Source organism: Colobus angolensis, unplaced genomic scaffold, assembly GCF_000951035.1.
Source record: "Colobus angolensis palliatus isolate OR3802 unplaced genomic scaffold, Cang.pa_1.0 Scaffold27, whole genome shotgun sequence".
NCBI classification, from domain to species: Eukaryota; Metazoa; Chordata; class Mammalia; order Primates; family Cercopithecidae; genus Colobus; species Colobus angolensis.
In genome coordinates, this window is record NW_012115932.1 from 13712887 (window position 1) to 13738318 (window position 25432).

A 25432-nucleotide genomic window follows, 5' to 3' on the forward strand; every position below is an offset into this window, starting at 1 on the left:
AAATGGTTCTTGTGGGAGCAGACAGATTTGAATGACAAACCCTACCTTGGGAGGATCAGTAATTCTTCTCAGAGGAGGTGATGTTTCAAACTAGACATTGAAATTTATTTAAGAAGCCAGCCTAGCCAGGCGCGGTGGCTACTGGGGAGGCTGAGGTGACAGAATTGCTTGAACTGGGAGGTGGAGGTTGCAGTGAGCTGGGATCGTGCCACTGCACTCCAGCCTGAGCGACAGAGTAAGACCCTATGTCAAACAAACAAAAAAATAAAAATAAAAATAAAGAAAAGAAAAGGAGCCAGCCCATGGGACGAAAGAGACTGTCAAGTTCTAAATACAATCTATGAACTAGAACTTCCAATGACTCCTGCTACTCTACAGTAGCATTTATGAAGCCTCTCCTCTGTGCTTGGCCCTGCATTGCTTTTCTAAAAACTCCACCTCACTTAATACAACAACTGTGCAAAGCACAGGTATTACGATGCTTATTATGTAAAAGAGAAAACAAGGCTCCGAACGGTACAGAAAGTGACTCCAGGTCACACTCTAGATGTTGGCGGGGAGGGATCTGACACCCGAGCTGAGGTTCTTGCCGCTGTGCCGTGCCCACACATGAACAGCATGTTTGTGGAGAAGAGTAGCTAGTGGATGAAGCCGTGGTAGTGGAGGGGCCCTGAGGCATCTGGAGAGGTAGCTTGAAGCTGAATTGTGAAACACCTTGGATGTCAGACCCAGCAGCTTGATGTCATCCTGTATCCAGGGGGATTTTGATGTAGACCCTACCTTTTACTCTTAGAGAGCACACAGTGAGTGCCCCAATTGGTGTACACACTAAGCCATTGGGATCAGATAAAAATGTTAAAATTATTTTATCTCACATGAAGAAATTAAACTTATAAACACTTAATTTAGACTAGCAGATGGATATCATTTATAAATAAATAAGCATCTATTGAGTTTCATGCTTAAAATGAAAAAAAAAAATTTCTCCTAGAAGCAGTTTGGAAACTGCTGCTTTTGGCAGTGGGGAGCCACTGAAGTTCTAAAGCAGAGGATTAACATGATTAGATTCACGTTTTAGATAGAGTACTGGGGAAGAAAGGTTAGCTCGTGGAAGACGGGATGCAAAGCGAGAGATGGAGATGGGCTATCAATGGTGAAGCTGTTGCAATAATCCAGGCAAGAGCTCTTGAACTAAGATAGTCACGGTGGTACTGTGGAAGAGGAGAGGAGGAAGATAAGGGTTTACAGATGAGGAGATGGCCAGAACTAATTGAATATAGGAGTGGAATTCAAGGAGAGGACCAAGCCAGATGATCTGACTCGACTTTCTGGTCCATTTGTCCTGGCATTGCAAACCAGCATGAGAAATACAGGGGAGTAGTGGGTTTTTATAGTGTAGTGGGTTTGGGACATAAAATGTTTGAGGTGTTTATTGGCAGAGCCAGATGAAAATGTATAGCAGGCAGTTGGATACAGATTAGGAGTTCAGAATAATAGAGACACAGTTTTGGTCAAAAGTGATCCAAAGAGACATTTGAAGCTATAGCACAAGGTGAGTAATACTATAAAACTCAGAATGACACCCAGGGAGTCAGCCCATTGAAGGGATGAGTGAAAAGAGGGTCCCACTAAAAGCTGGATTAGGGACATAGGATAACAAGCAGAAAGGATTGTTCCAGGAACCAGGAAGGAGAGTGTTTCAAGGAGGGAGTGTTGGCAGTGTCAAGTGCTACAGGGAGGCCATGGGAATGGAAACTGATTAGAGGCATGATATTTTGCAACAGAAGGTCATTGTTAAGTTAGCCATCCCTTTCCCAGAGCTTAGCATCTTTCCTAACATCTAGTCCAGAGGCCATCAGAGCAAGCAGAGGGGTCCGGGTTTGAAGTGCATTTGATTTCCTCTCATCTGTTTATGAATTACCTACATTTGAATTGTCTTTTTCCAGGGTGTAATCCTAGACTGACTTCCCCCATCCATCCTTCAGAGTCTGGGGAAAATTTCATACTTCACTCACAGCAAAGCGTAAGACACTGGTCTTGTCTGCTTCCACCTCCCTTTAAATGGTGCAGAACGAGGCTATCCTGTGCTGTAGACAATTAAGGGAAAAGCTGTGAAGGACACAGATATTCATTCTTTTAGGTTGAACTGGTAAACTATTTCCTTTGGTTGTTAACTCATTATTGGAAATCTGGGAGCTAGATTGCTGGTTGAACCCTTGCCTAAGAGCAAAGATGGCTGTTTCTGTCAAATGCTGAGGCTGACAGTTGCTCAGAGAATGACTTGGGCGGGAGAGCAATTTACTGAATAAACGTATAGATTTAGAAACTGCGTTTGCAAATCCCCTGTAACGAAATATGAACATACCAGATAAGAAGGGTCTAGTTTGCCAGAGGGGTGAAATTTGCCATGCTAACACAATTGTCAGGGATGCTGAGTGCAATTGGGATGACTAGATGTACTTTGTGATCTTCGTCAAATGTGCTTGAGGCAGGCGTCACCCCGAAGGAGAATTTGTTTCCTTAGTAGAAAATAATATATTCCTCATTTCTTGGGCTTGCTGTTTATTGTGTCTTTGGGGTGGAAGGAAGATTGAAAAGGACTTTATCATGAGGCACATACAGTCACTGTCCTTCAAATCTCTAAACTGGTCCCTCCACCTGGCAGATCTACTCTCCCACATACAGGAGAGTTATATAGCCTGCTACAGAGACACATTGATTTCATTCATTCATGTATTCAATAATCACTTTTGAGTCTTACTCTTTGGCCAAGTTCTATGCTAGGAGACTCTAATGAATAAGGGAGGTGGAGTGTCTGCCACATGCTGCCTTTATATTATACTGGGGGAGACGGAAAAACATAGAGAAATGAATAAACCAAGTCGTTTCAAATGGTAATTAATGCCAGTGAAGGAATAAGCAAGTGTGTGGCTGAGACAGGGGTGGGGAGGGTGGGGGGTAGCGGAGTACAGGGTATAGCAGAGTGGTGAGGCTCTGGAGCCACACTGCCTGGGTTTGAATCCCAGTGACTGTGACCTTGGGCAAAGTCACTTCACCTCTGGGCCTTAGTTTCCTGGTCTAAAGTGGGCATTATCTCAGAGTGTAATTGTGAGGGTTCTGAAAATGTGATATTTATTTATTTATTTATATTTTGGAGGTGGAGTCTCACTCTGTTGCCCAGGCTGGAGTGCAATGGCACAATCTCGACTCCCTGCAGCCTCTGCCTCCTGGGTTCAAGTGATTCTCCTGCCTCAGCCTCCCGAGTAGCTGGGAATACAGGTGTGCACAACCATGCCCAGCTAATTTTTGTATTTTTAGTAGAGATGGGGTTTTACCATGTTGGCTAGACTGGTCTCGAACTCCTGACTTCAGGTGATCTGCCTGCCTCAGTCTTCCAAAGTGCTGGGATTACAGGCATGAGTCACCGCTCCTGGCCCCGTAAACCGAGATGTGAAAGATGCAAATGAATCAGCCACTTGAGTGCTGGATGAGAGAAGGAGGTGCAGGGAGGAAAGCTATGATGAGCAAGTGCTCTCACAAGGTGAAGCTTTTCAGAAAGTTGGAGAAGACTGGTGCTGGGGGATGTATGGTGAGCACAGGGCAGAACAGGAGAAAGAAGAATTTGGAGAGTGGAGAACAGGAGAAAGATGAATCTGGAAAGCGAGACAGAGGCTATCATGCAGGGATTATTCTAGGCACACTGCAAAGTCCTCAGAGGGCATTTAACTAAAAATGCTTTCATGTCAGGTAGCACGTATAATACTTGGGTGATAAGAAGGGTTTGTGTCATGGACCACATGTGTGTTGCAACCCCTACATGTCTCTTTAGTTACCTCACATAAGATACACAGGACATAAACTGTCCATTCTTTAATCAGGCTAGATGGAGGATGGACATTCTGTGTTTCCTCAAATCAGTGAGCATTCTTTAATCAGATGGAGGATGGAAGATACACAGGATATAAACTCCATTCTTTAATCAGGCTAGATGGAGGATGGACATCCTGTGTTTCCTCAAATCAGTGAGCAATCCCTAGAGTTCTAGCAATCGCTCATCCGTTAAGCATTTTTGTTCTACAGTCACCACACTTACTATTTTTAAGAGCCATTTATGTTTCAGCCACCGTGAATTTTTTGTTAGTTTTGAACAAGTTTTTTTTTTCTTAATTTTAAGTATATGATTATAGCTACCACTCTCTCTCTGTCTCTTTTTTTAGAGATAAGGTCTTGCTCTGTAGCACGGGCTGAAGTACAGTGGCGTGATCACAGCTCACTGCAACCTTGAACTCCTGGGCTCAAGTGATCCTCCTGTTTTGGCTTCCCAGGTAGCTAGGACTAATGCCCAGCTAGTTTTTAAATTTTTTTTTGTGAAGATGCAGTCTCACTATGTTGCTGAGGCTGGTCTTGAACTTCTGGCCTCAAGTGATCCTCCCACCTCAGCCTCCCAAAGTGCTGAGAGTACAGGTGTGAGCCACCACACCCAGCCTTGCCACTTCTCAATGCTGTGTTAATGTATGGGTCTAAAGACCCTGATATGGTTTGGCTGTGTCCACACCCAAATCTCATCTTGAATTGTAATTCCCACAATTCCCCTGTGTCCTGGGAGGAGCCCAATGGGAGGTGATTGAATTATGGGGGTGGATCTTTTCCGTGCTGTCCTCATGATAGTGAATGAGTCTCATGAGATCTGATGATTTTAAAAACTGTAGTTTTCCTGTACAAGCTCTGTCTTTGCCTGCTGCCATCCATGTAAAACGTGACTTGCCCCTCCTTGCCTTTCTCCATGATTGTAAGGCTTCCCCAGCCACATGGAATGTAAGTCCATTAAACCTCTTTCTTTTGTAAATTGCCCAGTCTCAGCTATGTCTTTATCAGCAGCACAAAAACGGACTAATACAGACCCTTATTCCTCAAAGTAACAGATGCTATCAAAGCCATTTGATATGATTATTAGCAGTCATTGTGCCCAGGTACATTCTTGTGCACAAGTGTACTTTTCCTCAGAAGAAGGTTCTTCCAAAGTATAATTTGCTGGGCTAAAGGGTATTAATTATTTTTTTCCTGAGTTCCTATCAGATGGACATTCTTTGGGAAAGGGCAAACTTGCATGTCTTGAGTGCCATAGGAGTGATAAAATGAAGAGCTTGCTTATATTTTGGGCCTGGTGTGGTGACTCATGCCTGTAATCCCAGCACTTTGGGAGGCTGAGGTGGGAGGATCTGCTGAGCTCAGGAGTTTGAGACTAGCCTGGGCAACATGGTGAAACCCCATCTCTACTAAAAATACAAAAATTAGTCTGGCATGGTGGCACAGCCTGTAGTCCCAGCTACTTGGGAGGCTGAGGCAGGAGAATCACTTGAACCCAGGAGGCAGAGGTTGCAGTGAGCCGAGATCGCACCACTGCACTCCAGCCTGAGTGACAGAGAGATACCCCATCTCAAAACAAAACAAAAACAATAACCATATTTTGTGAATGAGTCACAGATGATAATACTTCATGCTAACAATTAAGAATACCCTAAATAGCATGAGCCACAGCATTTTATTCTCCTGACCTCTGTCTCTTCCTAGAATCACTTTCTTCCCTTGGCTCACTAACACAGAACTCCTTTTGTATTCCTCACACCATTATTTTCTCTCTGGAGGTCCTAAATGCTTTTTGTTCCTCCTTTTACTCGCTTCCCACTCCCTAGCTGAATGCATCCATGCCCATTGCTTCAGTTATCACTTCTATGCAGATAACACAGAAATCCAGCCTCACCTCTTCACCAAGTTCCAGATCTATATATCCAATCACTTGATACATTCTTTTATAGTATATAAAAGGCAACTCAAAGTTAACACATACAGAATCAAACTCATGATGTGCTTTATCTCACTGACCCACAAACCAGCATGTAGCATGAGACAGAAAAGAGGGACTTGTTCTTGACACCTCATTCTGTTACTCCACGTATGATCCACAGTCAAGTCTCAAACCTTTCTCCCTGAAATGTATCTGAATTTACCTATATCTTTCCATCTTTACTGCTAACCTCCTGTTCCATGTTCTTACCCTCTCACATGTGGACTACTGTATTCGCTTTCTCCAGTGGTCTTACTATATCCATTGTTGCCTTCCTACAGTCTTTTTTCTATAAAGGTTTTTGGATTTCCTAAATAGACAATTACAGTATCTATAAATATGAACATTTTGTAACTCCCTTTCTAATCTTAACTCTTTCTCTCCCTATCTTATATACTGGCTAGGAGTCTAGGTCAGTGTTGAATAGAAATGGTAATACATATTGTGCTTTGGATATTTATTGTAGATGCTTTCCATCAGTTTAAGGAAGTCAATAGTTATGTCCATTATGAAGAGATAATAGGTTTAATTGTGATGACTGATATTTTGAATTTATTTCTACCATTTTAGCTGTGCATCTTCCACACCACCGATAAGAGAATTATTGGTATTAAATATTCAAAACTTCAAATCCAGGAAAACTAACTTCTAGCAACATAAACAAATGTTTCTGTCCTTTTTCTCCCTTTCTTTTTTTGGGATTATTTTCAATTTCCTCATTCCCTTTTTTCCCCTTCATTAGTTTGAAAGTTACATTCTGTATTTAATTCTATTAGTGGCTACTTGCATATTTTATCAAGTAAAGCCTAAAGTTGCATTTTTTTTTTTTGAGGCGGAGTCTCGCTCTGTCGCCCAGGCTAGAGTGCAGTGGCGTGATCTCGGCTCACTGCAACCTCTGCCTCCTGGGTTCACGCCATTCTCCTGCCTCAGCCTCCCAATTAGCTGGGACTACAGGCGTCCACCACCATGCCCAGCTAATTTTTTGTATTCTTTAGTAGAGATGGGGTTTCACTGTGTTAGCCAGGATGGTCTCGATCTCTTGACCTCGTGATCCGCCTGCCTCGGCCTCCCAGAGTGCTGGGATTACAGGCGTGAGCCACTGCGCCCAGCCTAAAGTTGCATTTTTAACATTTCCCTGAGTAATAAGATTTCAGAAGGCTCTGTCACCTCCTTCTTAAATATTATGCTAGAATTGTGCTGCATTTTAGTTTTACTTTATAAAAATAACTCCACATTCTAGATATTGTTTTAAACAGTTAGTATTTATGGTTTTACCAATAAAAGTTCATCAGTACTATTCTACTGTATACTTAAAAATGATTAACATGGTAAATTTTATGTTATGTTTTTAACCACAATAAAAAAAAAAGCTCATCACTCTTTCTCTTATGTTAGACTTTTCATATTTGCTTACTTTCTTTCTGAGGTTAATCTTGTAGAATTAACTTTAAGAAATTCTGTTGGTAAAATCCCTCAAATTCAATTATCTGATTTTATTCTGAAACTTGAAAGGAAGTTTTTCTAGGTATAGACTTATAGCTCATTTTTTGTTTACTGTCATCTACTGTTTATGTTAACTGTTGGTCGTACTGTTGTTTCTTTATAGGCATTCTGGTTTTATCTCTCTGGTGGTTTGTAAGATCATCTCTTTCTCTTTGATGTTCTGCAGTTTCACCATGATGTACTTAGGAATGATTTTGTTTATGTTGCTAGAAGTTAGTTTTCCTGGATTTGAAGTTTTGAATATTTAATACCAATAATTCCAAAAAGATTATTATTCTTGCCTTTTTAAATATTCACATTTCTCCATATATTTTATCATCTCTCTGAAATATCAATCTGCATATGTTAGACCTCATTATATTCTCTAGTTCTCATAAATTCTCTTTCATATTTTCTATCTTTTTTGTTTTCTGCGTTCATTCTGCCTAATTTCTTTAAACCCATTTTCCAGCTTACCGAGTTCTCTCTTTAGCTTTGTCTAATATGCTCTTTAACTGTCTGAGTTTTTTCTTTCAATTACAATATTATTTTCAAAAACTTCATTTTGTTCTTTTTCAAATCTAATTGTTTGTTTTTATAATATTTTGTTTCTTGATCATATTTTCAAGCATCTTTTTAATGTTTTGAAGCATAGTGAGTATGCTGGGTTTGTATACTTTGTTGCATAATTCCAGTAGTGGGAGTCTTTGTGGGGTCTCATTCTGCCTCTCTGTTTTGGATGACCCTGCTTCTTTATGCATTTTGTTGTTCTTATTATTTCCTGAAGCTAATTGTCCTTGGAACTTCATCAATTGGTATATATATTTTAGTTAAAGTTTTTTATTTTCCTCCAAAGAAAATCAGTTTCCTTTTTTCATTCACCTGGGGCAACACCAAACAGAGACCTCATTAGTTAAAATTTCTTTTTGTGGATACAAGCGAGGAGCATGAATTTAGGAAAAAAAACAAAAACAAAAAACCACAGGTTAGGACTGGCTTGTGGTTAAGAATTCTCAATGGAGATGTGTTTTCCTTCTACACACAGCATCAAAAACCAGGGCATTTCCTTCCTGTTTCCTTTTGTGCAATAGGTTTATTTCTGTTCCTCCATTTTGAAGAAGATGCAACAAACTGGGAAACCAGCTTTATATGAGGGTCTCCAATATATGGGTCCTAGGATTGATCTCATTTCTTCTATTCCCCAGGCAGCCATCAAAATAGAAGTTTAAGGACATGAGGGCTTGGCAGATGCCTTCAGAGCAAAGCTGGCTGCGTTGCTCTGACGTAACCAGAGACCTGCTTTGCTTTGTGTTTGTCCTCTATGGATTCCTTATTTATTGACAGTTCAGTGGCTCATATTTAAAATCCAGCTTTGGTCATTGTTTTCACTGACAGTTTTCCAGGATATTTTGTTCACCATACTGTCAGAAATGGAAGTCTTTAAACTTTACCCTGCAGCCAGAGCGATCTTTCCACAGTTCAAATTGGATCACAGTACTCTCCTTCTTAAAATCCTCTTATTTCTTTTTTTCCTCTTAGGTAGGAGACAAAACCTAATGTGCCCTGCAAGGGTCTCCTGGTCTGGCCCTGTAGCCCCTCTGGTCCCCTTTGACCTGACTTCCCTAGGTGAAAGGAGAGGTCTTTCTCCACTGTGGAATTGGTGGCTTTCATTCAGCTCCTCTGATTCAGCTCCCTTCTGCTGTGGGGCCTGTGCACTTGCTGTTCCTGCAACCTGGACTGCTCTTCCCTTTCCTTCTCAACTAATTTTCTCTTATTTATCTCTCCTGTGTCCTCTCAAGAGTCACTTTCTCAGGGAGTCTATCCCTGTATTTTCTGGCTAGGTCAAAGCTCCCTGTTTTACCTTTTCATTGCCCACGTATTTTGTGTTTGAAGTACATATCACAGTTTCTGTTTTACATGTATAGATGCCAATTTTTATTTCTTTGTGTAAATTCCTTAATTGCACAGTGACTGGTGCATAGTAGGTGCTCAGCACAGTCGTTTGCACAATAACAAAAACACATTTTCATTAGTTGAATAACTTATCTTATGGAGACCCTAAGCATACTTACTTGAGCCAAGTAAAAGCTGCATGCCGGTATTAGTCCGTTCTCAATTGCTACAAAGAACTACCTGAATCTGGGTAATTTATGAAGAGAAGAGTAAGTTTAATGGACTCAACAGTTCCACAGGCTATACAGGAAGCATGGCTGGGAGGCCTCAGGAAACTTATAAATATGGCAGAAGGTGAAGGGGAAGCAAGCATACCTTACCATGGCAGAGCAGAGGGGAGAGGCAGAGAGAGAGAGAGAGAGATGGAGAGAGAGGGAGAATGACAGAGAACCAAGTGGGAAGTACTACACACTTTTAAAAAACCAGATCTTATGAGAACTCACTCACTCTCATGAGAACAGCAAGAAGGAAATCTGCCCCCATGATCCAATCATCTCTTGCCAGGTCCCTCCCCCAACACTGGAAATTACAATTTGACAGGAGATTTGGGCGGGGACGTGGAACCAAACCATATCACTGCCCTTCTTCTAGAATTGAGAGTCCATGATTTTTGAGTTTTTATTTATATCACCCCTCGTGGCTTGCTTCCTGGGCTAACGTGACGGCTCTTTTTACTGGTTTCAGGCCAGGTGTACACAGCTGGGTCAGCAGAGTCTGGTAACTGAAATGCAGCACTGGATTTTAAAGCTTACCTGTTTGGGTCAGGGACCTTCTTCTTTTATCAACTTTTCCTCCTCTGACATGTTTTAATGTAATAGTCAAGTGCCTCTCCATTGTAGTAAGTGTTAGAATGTGACCTTTCCTAAACCCTAGAAGTCTACACAGGGTGTATTAAATCCCCTGCACTGGTTTGCACCCCAGTCTTTGTCTGCTGTGTGCATTGCATGCCCAGATTTTCTACCTGGACTTTTGCTATGGTGTTCTCACTTTGGAAGACATCTGTGGGTTTCTCGGCCTGGAATCTAAAGATGGTGAACAACTTTTCAGTATATGGGTATTTCTCAACTTTTAACAAATTGCTCTTAAAGCCTCTAGCTTCCAACACACCTTTAACTCAGGATTTATTCATCCTTACATTCAGCAACAATGCATCATATACCTGTCCCATGTATACTGGGCTGTAAAACTTAGTTTCTTTTTTTAAGCACATGAGTCGATAATGAAAGTTTCTATTTCAAAATGAGTTCAAATACGTGTCTAGAGGTAGAACTTTGGTTTGCATTAGTAATCACATGTTTATCCAATACATATTGAGTAGGCCACTATACTAGGTACTAGAAATGTAACAATGAATTGGACAGCCTAGTGGAATTGGACAAACGTATGAAAGTTTTTACTGTAGTTGAGAAGAGAGACATGAGCATATAATCATGTGGGTGCATATAAAATCAAGGGGAAATGTGTGTGAGGTGAACTGGGAACATGCTATGAAGAGATCAGCTTTCATCACAAGGTCAAGAATGCGTCTCTGAGGAAGTACCATCTAAGCTGTGACCTGAATGATGAGTAGGAGTTGGCAGGTGAAGAGGAAGAGGGTAGAGTAGGTGAAAATAAAGTCGGGGGCGCTTCCTGAGATAGGAGGGAATTTGACCCAAAGGAACTGTGGAAAGTCTAGGGTGGCTGAAATTCAGTGACCAAGGGATAGAATGACTGGACATTGCCTAGAAGGGTAGGAAGGGGTGGCTCTTGAAGAGCCTTGAGTGTCAGGCCATGACCTCTAGAAATGATCTTAGGGAAATGGGGAGCTGTGATATTATGAAGTATATACTTGGTCTTTGATCCTTTTTCCTGGCATACATCTCCTAGAATCCTTAGAATCTCCACAAAGTGCTGTCTTTTTGCATGTTAATGAGTTGACTGAAGCCTGGAAACCCTTAGGTAGTTTCAGTATGAGGAGTGGCCATCTGAAAGAGCAAGGCGGGATTAGAGGGTTGGGACTTTCAGCCCCACCCACAGCCTCCATGGAGGGGAGAGGGTTGAAGTTAACTTGATCACCAATGGCCAGTGCTTACATAATAAAACCTCTATAAAATCACAAAAGGACTGGGTTCTGCGAGAACCCAGCAATTCCAGATAGCTGAACATGTGGAGCTTCCTGGAAGGTGGCATTCCTGGGCAGGGCATGGAAGCTCCGCATACCTTCCTCCCCATTCCTGTATCTTTTGTAATAAATACTCTTTATAACAAATCGGTAAATATATTTCCCTGAGTTCTGTGAGCAGCTCTAGCAAGTTAATCAAACCCAAGGAGGGAGTTGTGGGAACTCGAATTAATAGCTAGTTGGTCAGAGGCACAGATAAAACAACCTGGGCTTATGAGTGGCATTGGAAATGGGAGCAGTCTTGGGGACTGAGCCCTCACCCTGTGGGATCTGACTCTTTTCAGGTAGATAGTGTTGGGTTTGGACTGAATTAGAGGACACCCAGCTGTGTCCACTGCAGAATTCATTGCTTGCTAGGTGGTGGGGAGAAACTCTCACACGTTTGGTCACAGACGTCTTTTGTGTTCGTGGTTGTAGCATGCGAGCAGAGGGAAAATAGCATATGTTTTTTCCACTCAGGAGTGATTAAAGGATTTTCAACAGGAAAATGCTATGATCACATCTGTGTTTTTAGAAAGGTCCCTCTGGCCATTATGTAGAAACTGGATTGAAAGAGAATAAGACAGAGGGAAGGGGCACTGGTTCAGAGATGCCCACAGGTGAGAGGAGATGGAGGCTTGGTCCTCCGTGGTGCTGAAGAAGATGGAGAGGGGTAAATGGCTTTTGGGGTGGAATTAATGGGTCTTGATGACTGAATAACTTTCAAGCAATTCAAGATAGCTCCTTCTTAGCCCAGGGCTTTGACTTGGGCACGCATTGGGCCCTTCATGCTGTACTTGGAAACTAGAGGGTGTTTTGTAAACAGATAGAAATGTTCATTTTCAACTCAGGTGCTTAAAAAAGAACCTAAGTCTTATGGGCCAGTGTAGTATGGAATGTGTATATAATGTGTTATTGCTGAATGTAAGAAAGAACTCTCTGACAATAGAAGCCAGATAAGAATCCTGGAGAATTACCTCAATGGTAAATAGTTTACCTAAAGATAAGGACGCAAGGGCCCAGAGAGGAGTGATCCAAAGGTCTGAATGTCTGTAAATGCTAGTCTGGTTTAGAATTCATTCAGTCCTGTGACCGATACCATTATTCCTTCTGTTTCCCTGTCCTCTGCTGGCAGCCTGGTGGGTCCTCGGTCATCCTACTGCACAAAGAGGTCTCCAGGCACTCAAACCTCAATATGTTTGATCTCCACACTCCTTGGGTGTTCCCAAATTTCAAAACAAAGAGTTTTATTACATATGCATTTTTAAAACTGGCGCCATTAGTAAAGAAAATGTTAAAAAAAAAAATCACTGAACTACACACACTAAATGTCAGGGCTCTCAGTGGAAGAGCAGGGAGCCTGGGGTTAATTTTCCTTTTCAGGAAGCCACGGAATCAAAGGACGAAGTTTAATGCTCTTGGCATGACCATAGTTTAGAGTAATAATAACTCGGCATTTCTTGGGCTGCTGTCTCTCTAGCTGCAGTTTATGCCAGAAACTGGGAGGCAGGTGAAAAATCAGCATCTTGATTCTGTAATTGTGGAAGGAAAATGGCCTCTAGTTGTATGTGACCTTCAGTTAGATTCTCCAGCCCCAGGCTTATTCCCACATGAGAATGAGAAATTTCAGGACAGGCTTTGGAGAAATGGACTGTTGTAGGAAGGAGCTATAAGGCAAGAAATACACCAAAAAAAGAGTAAATCTCTCTTTTTAAAATTAAATGGAAATTTCACTTGTGTTTAAAAATCAGAATATAAAATAAGTGTATATAATGGGCATGTTATACCTAATCCCCTTTTCCAAGAGGTAACTAAATTATCGATTTAATGTACAGATTTCCAGATTTTATTAAGTTTGCATGTGTGTCTCTATAATCATTTGGCAAGCCATTTTTTTCTGTTATATATTTTCGGTTATATGGAAACCTCCTAGATTGTAAACAAACAAACAAAAACACTGAGGGAAGAAATGATAAAAGAAGTGGTCAAAATCCAACTTCTTCTTGGCACCCAGACTTTTATACCAACTGGGCCATAAAGAAAGAGCTGGAAGGAGTGTGCTGAATATTAGCTACTTTTTCAAATAGATGATGCAATCTGTATATTTCTCTGTATGTCTTGGAAACAGGGAAGAAAGAGAGAAAGAGAGATAGAGAGTGTGCATGTGTGTGCTTCTTTCTGTCCTTAGGAATATTGTTTTGGGAACATTCAATTTCTAATTATATTGGGGGAAAACCCTAAATACCATTTTTCATGCTAATGGAGAAATTTACTTAAGTGCAGACTTATGCAACTTAGTTTTCTTGCCAAATTACATAAAGTGTGCAGCTCCTCTGAATAGAATGAAGGATGGCACGGGCACACATCACACACAGTTCATAACTTAAAGTTCTTTTCAAGGCTTTTGCCTGCATCTTATTACCTACTTACTATTAATTTATTACACAAGGTTGCCATATTTTAAAAGTAAAGTGAATGTTTCAGATAGATTGTTTTTCTTTCATTTCTTCCATATTGTTAACTTCTATTTTTTAAAAATTTACACTGTTTATACTTCCACCAGAGGCAGTTTTTCTTCAGTGATTGCATTAATTTTTATGTGTTCATTCTAGACATTTTTCAAACAGAATCTCCACATGTTAAGTTTGTCTTCTTTTCTCTCATCCACAAATCATTCTTTCTTAGTGTTATTTACAGGAAGAAGATGTTAGTGAAACTCCTTTGCAATTTGCCCTAAGGAATGATCCCACCCCAAATGTCAGGTTCTGGAAAAGTAACAGCTCAATAGAAATAATTTTGTCATAGACAAAAGTCCTTGGCACCAGGAGTTGATCTGCACCCCGCCTTTTGGCTGCTGGGGGTATGCAATGAAGTACAGCCTGCACAGTCACCTCTGTGGCCTCTAGGGCTGCTTGACAGTTGACACTGGCAACACTGTAGTCATCCTAACTGTTCCTTACATGTTCTCTTTCTCATGAGGCTTTGCCTTTCTCTTCTGACAGAAGAAATATTTCCATTTCAACTTTGTTACCCTTTAGAGGAGAATTTCTCTGATGATTATGTATGTGTTTTGTTTTTGTTTTTGGAGACAGGGTCTCATTGTGTCACCTAGGCTGGAGTGCAGTAGCTTGATTATGGCTCACTGCAACCTTGACTTCCCGGGCTCAGGTGATCCTCCAGCCTCAGCCTCCCAAATAGCTTGAACCACAGGCATGCACCACCATGCCCAGCTAATTTTTCTATTTTTTTGTAGAGACAAGGATTCTCCATGTTTCCCAGGTTGGTCTTGAACTCCTGGGCTCAAGTGCTCCTCCCATTTCGGCCTCCCAAAGTGTTGGGATTACAGGTGTGAGCCCCTGCACCCAGCCCTCTGACCATTGCTGAATAAGACAGCTAACTCTCAGATTCTGTGTCTTAGTCTGCAATTTCTTATTTATTTCAGGTCCATACACCTTGATAGCGAGGAAGAGGTGGGGATGGTGACAGCGACCATACAGGGAAGGGGTGAATTAGGAAGGGAACTGTCTCTTTCACGAGCCCTTTGCCTGCCTATTTCATGACTTAAATGTGCCTGCCTAGTGCACTGAAGGGCCTCATTCTATGAGCAGGATTGGGAAGTGCAAGGATGATCTTCAGACAGACTCAGCCGCTGGTTTAGCTTGAATTATTCTTGGTCCCAGGTTGTGGGGTGGGAGGGAGAGAGAGAGAGAATACACTTGACCCCTTGACTCTTGTCTTAAAGTATATTGTGATTTTCCCAGAGTAATCACTCTTTTGAAACCAGGAAAGATTCAATGGTTCTTTTTGTAAAGTCACTAATTTATACTTATCTGAATAGAGCAAATTATTGGCTCAGGGGAAGGAACACCAGCCAAGTCACCTTGGTTTTAGAGCTTGAATAGAAAAAGGTTAGAGCCAGCCTTCTAACTTCCCTCCGACAGTCCCACAGCATCATCCCCTGAGTAACGGATGCCTCCCAACCCACTGACTTGCTTTTGTTCCTGGGGTCATAAATTATTTAGCTGCCACTTATCTCCCAGAATCTTTTACTAATTTTTTTTTTTTTCCCTGAGATGGAGTGTCACTGTGTCTCCCAGGCTGGGGTGCAGTGGCGAGATCTCAGCTCACTGCAAGCTCCACCTCCCGGGTTCACACCATTCTCCTGCCTCAGCCTCCTGAGTAGCTGGGACTACAGGCGCCCCCCACCACGCCTGGCTAATTCTTTTGTATTTTTTATATAGTTAGAGTCGGGGTTTCGCCATGTTAGCCAGGATGGTCTCCATCTCCTGACCTCATGATCCACCCATCTCGGCCTCCCAAAGTGCTGGGATTACAGGTGGGAGCCACCGTGCCCGGCCCTTTTACTCATTTTTATCTCCAATGCAGTGCCTGGCATGTAGTAAGCGCTCAGTAAATGGTAGTTGTCTTTATGAAGATGCTGATATCTTTCTTCTTACAGTTCAGGAAGCAAAAATGGGTGTATCCAAAAGAAAAATGATATGATGTAGTAATAGCTAACATCTATTGTTGACTATTACTAGACACTGCTAATGGCTTTACATGTGTTGTTTGATTTTCGAGCAACCTTATGGGGCTAATACCATTTTACTAATGAGAAATCTGAGTCTCAGAGAGATTAGGTACCTTAGCCAAGGTCACCCAACTAATAAGTGACAGAGCAGGGCTACGAACCCAGGCAGTGCTGCCTAAACTTCTCTATCGCCTAGAAGAGGCAGGGAAGGAATCAGAGGGATGGATGCCTTCAATGTGGAAGTGATTGAGGTACAGAAAATGAAAGAGGGTCAGGGTGTTAGAATTCACCCCTGGATTCTGAAGGGAATCTTCCCACTTGCTTTCTGCAGCCTGAGGTTGCTTTGGTTAGATTCTGCTCCCCTGGGATGCTAGCCTGAAGTTGGCATCTCAGTTTTAGGCTGAGGCTTTATGTACCTGCGCGGGAGAGGTGGTGCAGAGCATTGTACACAACATATGGGGCTCCATTTGCATTTAGTGAGTGCTCAGCTGTGCACAGTGTCTCCTTAATGAATCACATGCAAGCCGAGCATCGCTATATTTATCCAAGCCCTGGGAGCAGGAGTGCTGGCTGTGGTCGACTTGCATGCCCCAGAACAGTGCCTTGCAGGTTGTTCCAGTTTTCCTTGTGGTCAGGGCCTTAGGGCCCTTCAATAATTTGTTCCCTGCCAAAATCTGCTGGTTTCTGAAGTATCTTTCCAGGCGTTCTAGGCCAGAAAAAATGTTTACATCCTGAAACTATAACAGAGACCAAGCGCTAAAAAAGAACCTGGAAGCTACATCTGCTGTGCCCTTGACTTCAAGGCTGCATTTGAAGAATTGCAGACAGCTCAGGCATTTTTATTTTCTTTTCAGGTCTTTCAAGGGGGGTCCTGCAATGCTTAATCACCCTGCTATCATCACGTTACTTCTTCCTTATAATCTAAAACCCTTATGAATTTTTTTCCTTATTGACTCCTTACTTGAAATATTTATTTTTATAGCTAGGCATTGGTGGCATGTGCCTGTGGTCCCACCTACTCAGGAGGCTGAGGCTGGAGGATTACTTGAGTCTGGGAGTTTGAGGCCAGCTGCGGCAACATATTGAGACCCTGTATCTTACAAAATATTCCTCTTATGCTCAGATCAGAGAGTTTGCCCAAATAATCACTTCTGTGCTTAGGAATCAAGAACAAGAATTTCTAATGTTTACTTAACGCTGATTAAATGCCAGCTACAATAATAAGCACTTGAAAAGAATTATCTCATGTTTTTCACCTCAAAATAACCATTCGAATGAGCATTAGAACTACATTTTATCAGGAAGAAAAGTAAAATTTCAGAAAAGTAATGAACTGAGGCCACACAGCAAGTATATGGAGGGGTCTGGCTTGATAACAAAGTCCTTTATAGGAACTAGATTTTTCTTTCCTTTCTTCTTCCCAGCTGTGGTCATGTCCTGTGACTCTTCTTCCCATTCCCAGCCATTCCTCAGCTAAAATAAAAGTAAATATTTTAAAATATGTGTATCTACTTTAGATATATATATTTTGAGATTTATATACATAATATATAATTATGTTTATGATCTATATTTAAATTTGTATAAATTTATATTTAAATTATAAATTTAAGATTTATATTATGTAACATATATATATATATATAAATAATTTTCTCCCATTTTCCTCCTAGAATTGTTTTTTATCCTTTATAAGACTTAGGCAGGTGCAGGATATATTTTCATCCCTGGACTCCTGTGTGGTGTCAAGCCCCTTAACTTGTGACATGGATAGCAGGGAGCAGATTGGATTCCCACTGGGGTGGAGGCCCCTAATCATGGCTTCCTGGGATTTGTGTTATCTGCCTTCCCCTGTTAGATGATGAGAACACAGAAGAAGAATACCTGGTTCTGCTTCAAGCTATATCACTGGCACAGTCTGTGACCTAGAGCACATCCCTGCTCTCTTTCTCGTGAAAATCAAATTTAGTTTCCTACAAAATTTAACGTCGAGCAGAGAGCCTTGGTTTAGTCTTACAGACTAAAAATCTTTTTTCCTTCCAGCTCAGTCACATAATATTTACAAGCTGGCGAAGCCAAGTCACTTGCCCACTCTGGCCCTCAGTCTCTTCATCTGTACAGTAAGAGCAAGAACTAAATGCTCACCGGACTTCCCAGCAGCTCTTGGTATCAAACTCAGGGGAGCTGCAGGAAGAAGCTGGCTCTACTCTGCCAAGTTCTGACTAGTGAGGGTTTGCAATGAAACCAGCCGGGGCTAGTCTAGGCAAAAAGGAGAGCTTATTGTAAAGATATTTGTGCAGTTCATAAAATCCAAAACAAGTTAAATAATGAGACACAGAGACGTAGGGAACCGGGACAGCCTCAGGGATCTCTTCAGCAGGAGCTCATGACCCTTCCCTCTGGAGTGCTGCCATTCAGATGACTCCAAAAAAGTCTGTTTTTATGTTTCTTTTTTAAAAATGACAAATTCCAGAAGGAACACTGCCAGGGGGCCATTCAGTTATGGAGGGTAGGGTTGGACAGACCAATCAGCAGGAAAGTGTTGCTGGAGCCTAGCCTTGTTGGAGGAGCAGGTGGTTCCCAGGAGGACCTGGGCAGAACCCCTCACCACACACACAGGTACACCCTGCAGAAAGAGCCCATGTGTCTGTACATACTTGGGCAGCCAGGTCTGGGTGTTAAATGTGGGTGGGAGACACAGTGGGCAGGCTCAATACTCTAGAGCAGTAGCAGCCATGGTGATGCAGTTCATTCAGCATTTTCAGGCATCTGTGCCTCATGGAAAGAGTAACAGACTTCAAGGCAAAAGGCGTGATGGGTGGACTGTCCGTTAGGGATTGCTGGTGACTGTGGGCACAAAGAAAGACAAACGATGTGATCTCATGAGGAGGCTGACCACCAGCACCATGCTGGATTAAGATCCTCTCTTTTCAGCCAGGTCAAGGACAGGGTACTCTGGTCCCATCTTTTCCACTTTGATGACATCTGGGCAAGTTTCAGCCTCTTGAGAGTTTTTCTGTTTCCTTACCTGTGAAGTGGGAATGAGGGCAATGATAATCATGCTACTTTTCCAGTTGACAACAGTACGGCAGGCGCTAACATCCGCTGGGGCCAGGTATCCACGCTGAGCGCTTCCCATGTGGGTCGGTCCTCGCAATCCTCTGACACTACTGTTACAGTTTACACTTTGCCCAAGGCTTCTAGAAATTAAGGAGGCAGTAAAATGTAGAGCAAAGCAGTGTGCAAAGAGACTGAGAGGCTGGGCTCAGGAGCCGATGGCCAGTTTTGAATTCTGGCTCTGACACTCACTGGCCTGGTGTTCTCTGTCATGTTGCATAAGCTCCATTAATCTGTAAAGTGGGTGTGATACTAGTGCCTGCCTCATGCTGTGGTTGTGAGGAGTGAGTGATTTCACATGCATTCAGGAAGGTGCCTGGAGCAGAGCGGTGCTCTGTAATGTTTGCGCTGTTTGTAATAAAGTGCCTGCTGGACAGTGGGGATTTGAACCCAAAGCAGATTGACTCTAGAATATATATGCTGTGGCAGTTATCTCTTGTGGCGGGACAAGAAGGCTCAGCAGTGAGCAGTGTAAAAGCCGGGGTGGGGGCGAGTTCGCAGAGGGAGCTATGGAGCTAGGGAGAGGAAGAGAATGAGGAGCCCTAGGCACGTGGCCACTTCAATACTCCTTGTCTCTGTGACCTTGAGCTGGACCCAGAAGGTCAGCAGCAATTGCGAGTCCCCGTAACCAACGGGAACATTCAGCACTGACTTCACTTATGCTTCTTACTTCAGGAGGGCTTTAGAGAGGGGGTTAGTTAGAAAAAGAAGGAAAGAAAGACAGAGAGTGACTGAGACAGAAAGAGAGTGATGAAGTCAGGGGGTGGGGGGGGTGGTGGGGAGAGAACTAGATATAAAGACATAGAGGCCCAAGGAGAGAAAGAGAGTGATTAACACTCAAGAAAATAAACAGAAGGGGCACACACTTAGAGCCAGAGAAATGAAGTAGAAAGATGGAATAAGGCTGAGGGGAAGGATGGGGATTTTGCGGAGACAGCGCTGAGGGGTCCGTGACTGGCTGGCCTGCTCTGGTTGAGAGGTAAACAAACCTGTTAAGTGTGTCAGTGCTTTATCTAGCAAACCACCTTTGCCAAGGCCCGGGTGCACTGAGGAGCTTTTTGAGCATTTGGGCTGTGACAGGAGAGACTCTCTTTATCTGAATTGGAGACAGGAGCGCTCTTCTGTGCATTTCACACTGGATGCCACAGATTAGGCTGCGGATATTTCACAGTTGGTGATAAATGCTTGTTTGGAGAAGCCTTGAGCTGAACAACACTCCTAAGACTGGGGAAGGGGGTTGATAAGAGGCAGGTACCTGGAGACTGGTTTTACATGAGGGACTGGTTCTATGCAATTTTATACTTGTATATTATCATAGGCATTGAAAGTCCCTAGAAGGATACCCATTAAAACGTTGACAATAGCTAACCTCCCTGGTTGGATTAATGAGTCTCACCTCCTAAGTTATGTATTTCAATTAGGTTTACATGTTTAACAGTGTAAGTACTTCATAATCAGAGAAACAAAGGCTTAAGATAGTAAGTACACTCCTGAAATGAGGGCAGGGAACGCAATGGCCCTTGACATAAAATGGATTGTTGGGACTCATCCGACAAGCAGACAATAGGTGGTGGAAATGGCAGTGCATTTAAAAATATTTCTCCTTGATATTTCCAAGATACTTTGAAAATCTGATGACCACAATGTTTTTCCTCTGATTCTTGCAGAAGGGTGAAATTATTAATGTCTCCTCAGCTCAGACAAATTTCCTTCCTTTGGGGTTTCCTTGGGGTTTAAAAAAATACAGCAGAAGGTGTATGCCCTGTTAGTTGGTGGGTTTCTGTTGGGTATGGTGGATGTGAGGCTTTACCCTTGAGAGAATCATGCACGCAGCATCTGCAGAATCCTCTCCTCCTTGAAGTTCCCACCTCCCACTCCTTTTTAAGTTTGAAATGAAGTTTGTGCCTAGTACACACTTTTAAATGTATTGTCTGTTAGCTTGAGAAATGACCCAGATGTATCTTATTTCAGGCTTTATGAAGGCAAAGAACAGATGGAGTTTGAAGAATCCATGAGACGGCTCTTTGAATCCATCAACAATCTGATGAAAAGTCAATACAAAACTACCATCCTTTTGCAGGTTGGTTTATGCTACAATAAAATCTGTCTTTTCCTTGGCCATCCAGTAAATAACAGCATGCTAAGATAATATCTTCTTTTGCTGAAATATGCAAACTTGTGTCCAGTGAAGGCCTGGGCTGACCACTTGGTTAAATACCAAGGGCTCCTCAGGACAAGAGACAATGTATTTATGGTTTGCTTCCCATGAAGGTAGCAGTGCCTTCTTTTAAAATAGCTCTGAAATTTTTGTTACCTAGAAGGAAATTAGTCAAACCCGATCCACTTCCGATGGAGAGAATAGTTACGGTGGCAGTCTCTTAAACTGAGTCTCCAGTAGTTTAATTCTCGACAACATAAAGGCAGGGACCCTTTTGGGATTAAAGAGGGCTCCTCAGTAAACAAGAGGTACTTTGGAGAGAATGAGTCCTCTCATGTGTGGTCCATGATGCTAATCTGTGAAGTCTGCAAATCTTTGAGAAACTGTGAGGCCTAGCTCTGTGTTTGGGAAGGATTTGAGCAGCTAAGAGTCTGAATGAAGAGGCTGTTTCAGGGAGACTTCAGAACTTTCACAGAATGCTCTTGCAGGCACTGGGGGTGCAGGTAGGGGAAGCTGGGAGTGCCTGATGTGTTGTGAATAAAGGAAGCCCATTTATCTAAATCAATGAGTTAATGCAGATTGCTGCTGCTGCTGCTTTTTTTTTTTTTTTAAATCAATGTTATTCTTTTAGTTGCTAATTTAAAGATCCATTATGCCTGGGATGCCCAGGCACTGGTTAGAATTAATAAGGTACTAGTGTTTAGCTAGAATGAAGGTGAGGAAGCAGAGGCAGAAATCAGCCTGGAGAATGTTTGCTTCTCACACTATGGATTCCAGACTGTGCATGTTAGAATCGTGTGGGGATCTTTAATAAATTCTGATGCCTGGTTATAACCACCTGACTTTCTAATTTAATTGGTATGAGTGTGACCCAGGCCAGGGGATTTTAAAAATTCCCCAGGTGATTTTACTGTGAAGCAAAGTTTGAGAACCACTCTGCTGACGGCTTCCTTTAATTTAACAAAGAGTGGAAACCTGTATGTTGAGGAAGGCAACTGTCTTATTCATCGTGTGTCTTCAACACTCAGAATAATCCGGATAATTCTAACATTTATTCTCCTCAGAATATGTATCTATATTTCTTGATCTAAGTGAACAACTGAATGTCCTAACACTATTTGGTCTTGTGTAACAAGATTAGGAACACAAATACCCTCCTCTAGAATCCAGTAGTAAAATATACAAAAAGCTGTTTTATGATGAGGTAAAGGAGGAAGAGATATGAAAGATTAAAAGTGATTTAAACCAAACTATGGAACAGGCTTTATATTTCATGCTTTGCATATATTACTTTATTTCACCCTCTCAAAAGTCCTCTAAATTACACATTAGGCCTCCCATGTTATAAAAGGATAAACTGAGGCCCAGAAAGCTGAAACGATGTGCCCAAGGCTACATGCCCACATCTCTCTGGTCAAAAGCCAAAGCTCTCTCTCCTGCAGCAAATCTCAAAGTCTATAGAAGATTCCTTGGGTAGGATTTGCTGACATCACAGGGACTTGACCCCTCTGCCCTCATCATTAAGTTCTCTTCACATGGTACTGCTCTCCATATTAGAATATAACTTTAAATTCTTCTTTGATAACTTTTCAACAGCCATATAAATAGGTGGAAAGCATCATTGGTTTTATGAAAGTCCCTGAGGCTAAATTTGACCCTTAGAGCAAATTGAAAAAGAGATGAAACCCCTTTCTATGTCTCTGAGGTGGAAATCTATGAGAAGAAACCAATATAATCTGGCCCGAATCACAAGGAAAACAAGGAATTTCTAACACAGCTAGCTACCTGGACAAGAAGAACCTCGGTAAAAAGACTTATGCCAAAACCATAATAATCGTATTAGTTCTCTAATCCTAATATTAGGATTATTCTGAGTGTTGAAAACACAATGATTAGTGTGTCTTCAACTCATAATCATTTATTAGTTGATGCTTAATAGCTATCTGTTGAATTAATTAATGTATAACACTAGGGATACGTCTTAAGGTTTCTATTTTATTGATGAGGCAATTGAAACTCAGATGGTTGAAACAGCTTCCTCCAGGCACCATTGCTGAGAGGTGGGATGGCTCAGATTCATATCTGTTTCTGCCTGGCTCTAAAGACCATACTCACTGCCACGACATTAGCCTGTTCTTTCTACTGTTTCTTTAGCCCCTACTGGGGCTCAGTGTCTTCCCCTGGGTTAGTTGGAACTTCATTGTTTTAGTTTTCATTTTTCCCTTACCCCCGGCTGGTTAAAAAAGAAACCAAAAACGTCTTCTTCATATTCCTAACACCTTCATCATTCTCTGACAAAGGGGATCACAGGAGCAGGGGACAGCATGAGGAGATGCAGCAGGAGCCCCCACCAGCCACTGCATCTGTATCACCTGGAAGCAACTGAGCCTCCAGTGAGCAGCCATACAGTGTTGGGATATCCAGAGAGAGCCAAGAATGACCAGTTGCCATGAGAGGGGCTATAGGGTTGAATCAGGTGTGAAATCAGCTCCAAGGAAGCTGAAGTGTGAAAGAGCAGAAATGATGAGCAAATAGATAAAACCAGTTTCTCATCCCAGAGGAGAAAGGCGCTGACGCCCCAAAGAAGTTGAGGTGCCATGGAGAGAGAGAAGAGTGGAAGAGGGAATAGGTCATTGTGGAGCTACTCTTTCTAATTTTAGCACCTGTTTCCCTATGTTGGGCTACAAATGTCTTCAGGGAAGGAACAAAGGGAGAGAGAGAGTAAGAAGGCAGGGAAAGAAAGAAGGGAAGCAAAGAGGAGCAAGTGAGCATTTGCCGCTCTGAAGACATCTGGTCAACAGGAATGCTCTTCTTTATCAGCTGTGTGATCTGACATTGGTCCCTTCTCAATGCCTCAGTTTCCTCATCTATAAGATTTCATTGTGCGGGTGAGGATCAAATAAACATTCTCCGCAGAAGAACAAGTTATAAAATGCTATGCAAATGCAGTGAACTGATACGATTATTATGGGTTTGGCATAAGTCTTTTTACCCAGGTGGTTCTTGTCTGGGTAGCTGTGTTAGAAATGCCTTGCTTTCCTTGTAATTTGGGCCAGGTTTGTTGGTTTATTCTCGCAGATTTCCACCCCAGAGACATAGAAAGGGGCTTCATCTCTTTTTCAACTTGCTCTAAGAGTCAAATTTAGCCTCAGGGATTTTCATAAAACCAATGATGCTTTCCACCTATTTACATAGCTGTTGAAAAGTTATCAAAGAAGAATTTAAAGTTATATTCAAATATGGAGAGCAGTACCATGTGAAGAGAACTTAATGATGAGGGCAGAGGGGTCAAGCCCCTGTAATGTCAGCAAATCCCACATGAGGAATCTTCTATAGACTTTGAGATTTGCTGCAGGAGAGGGAGCTTTGGCTTTTGACCAGAGAGATGTGGACATGTAGCCTTGGGCACATGGTTTCAGCTTTCTGGGCCTCAGTTTATCCTTTTATAACATGGGAGGCCTAATGTGTAATTTAGAGGATTACTGAGAGGGTGAAATAAAGTAATATATGTGAAACATGAAGTATAAAGCCTGTTCCATAGTTTGGTTTAAATCATTTTTCATCATTTATACCTCTTCCTCCTTTACTTCATCATAAAACAGAAGCTTTTTGGGTATTTTACTAGTGAGGATTCAGAAGGTGGGTTATTTGTGTTCCTAATTTTGTTACACAAGACTAAATAGTGTTAGGATGTTCAATTATTCAGTTCAATAAAGAAATATAGACACACATTCCTGAGAGAATAAATCCACAAGAAGTGACTGTATGAAAACATGCATGGCAAAGTTTCAGCTAGTGAAATAGTACGAGGTGACCGGAGTCTTGATTCTGAGCCTGCATGGGGTGTGAGCTATTAGTAACATCAGCCATAAGTGCCGGGTGGGTGCAGAGGATACGAATGCCCATGGTTGATGTTCCTGGTTCAAACTTTTCACATCCAGCTGGGTAGCGGCTTATGTTGGAAACCCTCATTTGTGACCAGCTTAATTGTGAGTAGAGCAGATCTGGTTCAAATCTCAGCTGTGTCCACTGTGAATTCTGAAACCTAAGCAAGTTATTGCCCATCTCTAATGCTCACCCAGCTTTTGTGAGTTGCTTTCTGTGGTTTTTCTTATTGTTCTGAGCTGGCATGGAAGCAGCTCACCAAGACCATGGAGAATTGAATGCCAGTTGTTCAAAGAGGAGAGGAGCAATAAAAACACTTTC

The 25432-nt window shown here is 42.1% G+C and overlaps 1 protein-coding gene across 1 annotated transcript in view; it reads left to right on the top strand.

Annotated features, from left to right (window-relative positions):
- DOCK2 (dedicator of cytokinesis 2) overlaps positions 1-25432 on the top strand; it is a 447565-nt gene that overhangs the window by 88563 nt on the left and 333570 nt on the right. Inside the window, exon 23 of the mRNA XM_011947752.1 lies at positions 21040-21148. Coding sequence (XP_011803142.1) covers positions 21040-21148 — 109 coding nt within the window. The remainder of the gene's footprint in view (positions 1-21039; positions 21149-25432) is intronic.